General features: G+C 47.0%; 1 protein-coding gene across 1 annotated transcript in view; it reads right to left on the bottom strand.

Moving 5' to 3' along the window:
* The window catches only part of PPME1 (protein phosphatase methylesterase 1), a gene marked incomplete at both ends in the record, with an annotated part of 6,496 nt that extends 4,080 nt beyond the window's left edge, over positions 1 to 2,416 (bottom strand). The window contains one exon of the mRNA XM_010180031.1: positions 2,327 to 2,416. Coding sequence (XP_010178333.1) covers positions 2,327 to 2,416 — 90 coding nt within the window. The remainder of the gene's footprint in view (positions 1 to 2,326) is intronic.
* Between the last annotated feature and the right edge of the window lie 1,419 nt (positions 2,417 to 3,835).

The following is a 3,835-nucleotide window of genomic DNA, read 5'->3' as shown; positions in this document are numbered from 1 at the left end:
AACCTTATTTCAGCCTTCCAGTTCCTGAAGGAGTCCTACAGGAAAGCTGGGAAGGGACTTTTTACAAGGGCAGGTAGCGATAGGACGAGGGGAAATGGTTTTAAACTGGAAAAGGGCAGATTTAGGTTGGATATGAGGAAAAAGCTCTTCCCCATGAGGTGGTAGATCAGTGGCACAGGTTGCCCAGAGAGGTGGTGCAGGCCCCATCCCTGGAGATGTTCAAGGCCAGGCTTGATGGGGCTGTGAGCAACCTGATCTGGTACCAATGTCCCTGTTGAGTGCAGGGGTTGGACTGGATGAGCTTTAAAGGTCCCTTCCAACCCAGCACATGCTGTGATTTTGATGGTTTCAAAATGCACCAAGGTAATAATCCCATAGCAGCCACACAAAGGCAGGAGCCGATTGCTGTGGTAGCCCTTGTCTCCAGATGCAGTCTCAAGTGCAAGCTGTAAATCTGCGTGAATCTTGTACATGCTTTAACTTTCTTAATTGCTAACAGCAACATAAAAAGCCATCAACTGTGAGGAACAGTGCGGTAACTTCAATCACTCCGTTAAATTCAACTCTGGAGATTTTTTAAATGTAAAAACGGTGTTGGAAATAAAGAGCTCTACAGGAGGTGGAATTTGTTAGGAGCTGTTTCCTTAACTCATAAAAAAGTGACTTCAACCCTCTGCCTCCAGTTAAAAGCAGCGACCTTCACTACATGTTTAAGGCATTTGTGTACCACAACAAAACCATGAAACTATCAGAGGAAAAGATATCCCCAGAGACACTGAGGTTGGAAGAGACCTCTAAGATCATCAAGTCCATCAACCCAACCCCACCATGGCCACTAAACCATGGCCCCAAGTGCCACATCCACCACTTCTTGAACACCTCCAGGGATGGGGACTCCACCTCTGCCCTGGTGAGCCCCTTCCAGTGTCTGACAACCCTTTCAGTGAAGAAATTCCTTCAAATATCCAATCTAAACCTCCCCTGGTGCAACTTGAGGCCATTTCTTCTTGTCCTATCACTGGTTACTTGGGAGAAGAGATGGACCCTCACTTGCTACGCTCTCCTTTCAGGACCTGCAGAGGGGAAAAGCTCTCCCCTCACCTCCTCTTCTCCACTTGAACCCCCCAGCTCCCTCAGCTGCTCTCCAGCATTCGGCTGCTCCAGACCCCTCCCCAGCTCCATTGCCCTTCTCTGGTCACGCTCCAGCCCCCCAGTGTCCTTTTTGGGACCCAAAACTGACCCCAGGATTTGAGAGGCGGCCTCAGCAGTGCCCAGCACAGGGGATCCATCAAGACTTAAAGCTCAACAGTTTCAGAAGACCCCCATCCGTACCAGCCTCTGAGTCAGCTACAGCTACAAATGGACTGTTAGGCGTAAAACTACCACTCAGCACCAAAACTACAGCCCAGCTGGCAAAGCATTTTTCTAAGCTGTCTCCTCACAGCATAAGATGGTTTACGATTGCACCATCAGGGTTACTCAAACAGGAGTCACGTTGGGAATTGAAGAGCAGTTGCTGGTGACTCTCATCAAACGTTCATTCCTGTTACTCGTTTCCATCTCTGCTGTCATCTCCAGCCCACCAAACTGCTCGAGGGTAACAACCAGCATGCAGCCAAAGGCATGGGGAGATGCAGAGGCTTCATTTGTCAAGTCACACTTCATGGGAGTCATCACGTAGCAACTTTCAGTTAAGAGCATTAGACAGCTCAAAGAGTTCCTGGATTAAAAAGGCCCCCCCTTTACACCGCAAGTAATTTCACTTGAAATCCTTTAGAAATCTTTTTTTTTCCCTTAACTCCCTTCATTTTTTAAAGGGAACGAGCGGGAGGGAGGAATTTTGGCTTGGCCAACCCCCACGCTCACTCCTATTGCCACCACCTCAGTTTGCGTTTCAACGAGTTACCCGAAATGAGACTTCTCCACAAGACAAACCGTGCAAAGACAATATTGTCACGATGAGAAAAAGCTGTTGAACTTCCAGGAAAAAGCAGCCTTTTGGGGGAAAAAAAAAATGGATATGCCACGATGAGAAATGTCTTGGGATTTATTAAACACGTGAGCTATTTGGCAGACGCAGCTCTGGTTGCTGCTGTTAAAACCTTTGATGATAAAACCACCTTTGCATGTGCTTTGCCTATTTAATAAGCGCACCGATGGCGAACTATTTAGGAGACGTGAGTCAGGTACACACCAAGAGATTATGAGAGTTTTCTAAATTGATTTTCCTGTGCTTCAAACGTAGCTGGAATGGTCGCTTACCTTCCACACTCAGGCCGTACTTGCATACAAATACATCCCTGTATAAAGCAGCAGCTTTACTTACAGTAAACACAGCCCAGGAGAGAGCAGAATGGCCCCCGCCGTGTAACAGCAGCAGGACAGGTCCCTCCGATCCGCTTTTGTAAATTCGAAAAGTGTATGAACAGTTAAGGACGTTTCACAGAGCCGTTTGAAGGCAGCTGAACGTATTTTGGGGGTCTGCAATACCCCAACCGCGTTACGTTTCCACTCTGTAAGGATCGGTCTGGCTCATAGTTTAAGCAGGTTTCGGTGATGTCCAGTGCACCAGGCGACTTGTGGGGGGGTTGCAGGAGCAACTCAGCCTTAGATTGCCTTGAGGCCCTGTCTCTGCAGAGACGACCCATGGGGAGCTGTGTAGATAGCTCAGCTCTGAGTTGTCTGGTGAGCAGGAAACTAAACAGGGCAGTGTTGCACCATTCAAAGAACCGAAACCTGAGCTGAGCCTTGAAATTCCCCAACAAATAGTATGCCCTGAGTCCCAATCAAACCACTATAAAGTTGCTGGAAAGTAAACAAAGTAAGCAGGAGGATGTCTGTCTGACCCCAAGTGACCAAACAATACAAAAATATGCAAGAGATAGAGCATACAGAAGGGAACAACATCCATGAATAAACAAAGATAAGGACAGGCACTGTGGAAGAAAAAACCACCCAGATGGTCTAATCTACTGAGACATCCCCCTGCCTGCTGTCCCGTACACCAGGGGATAAAAACCCTACAATTCAGGCTAGAAATAAGGAGTTACTTCTCCAGCCATGGAATGATGAGAACTTTCCCCCTTGGTTGGAATTCTGGTCAAGGTAACTTACGTGGGAGCCCTTACCTGGAGGGGTAAGTGAATATTTGGCAGGTTTTAAGTTTGTAGACACAGGTGATAGACTGACACATGTGTGGTATTCTGTGGTATTCTGAGTTGTTTGTGAGTTGTGACAGTGTGTTCCATGAATCGCATGGGAGTTGTAATAAGTGAATTTTGTGAGTAGCCTGGGAGTTGTTGTGAACTGCTTATGAGCAGTAACAGTGAGTTTTGTGAGTGGTCTGCGGTCTGTCGTGAATTGCCCGTGGGCTGTAATAGTGCATTTTGTGACTGTTGTAGTTACAACAGTGCATTTTGTGAATCTCTTGTGGTTGTAAATAGCGTAGTCTTACTTTTTAAAACTGCAATAGGGCATTCTCCATTGTATCCATAAACCTGCAATAGTGACGTACTGCATCTGCACTTGTTGTTCAAATAAATTGTTAAATTTAAACTCTGCAGAAGAGTGTCTTTTCGTCACACACCCCTGTGCACCCAAGGCCTCGTTTCTCCCTCTGATCAGGAGCCACGTGCAAGCATAACCCGGGCAAAACTTCGTGTGTTTTATTTAAGCTTCAAGAGTCGTTTTCCTGCTGCCCGGGTCTCTTCCTCCCCGGAATCCAACCTTTCACACAGCGGTGAATTGAACGACAAAAGGAAAAACCAAACCAGGCTCAGCACACACTCTGAAGCATGTACTTCTGAATCACAGAATCGCTGGGTTGGAAAAGACC

Source organism: Mesitornis unicolor, unplaced genomic scaffold, assembly GCF_000695765.1.
Source record: "Mesitornis unicolor isolate BGI_N332 unplaced genomic scaffold, ASM69576v1 scaffold17612, whole genome shotgun sequence".
NCBI lineage: Eukaryota > Metazoa > Chordata > Aves > Mesitornithiformes > Mesitornithidae > Mesitornis > Mesitornis unicolor.
This window is presented reverse-complemented; position numbering and strand designations above follow the sequence as displayed.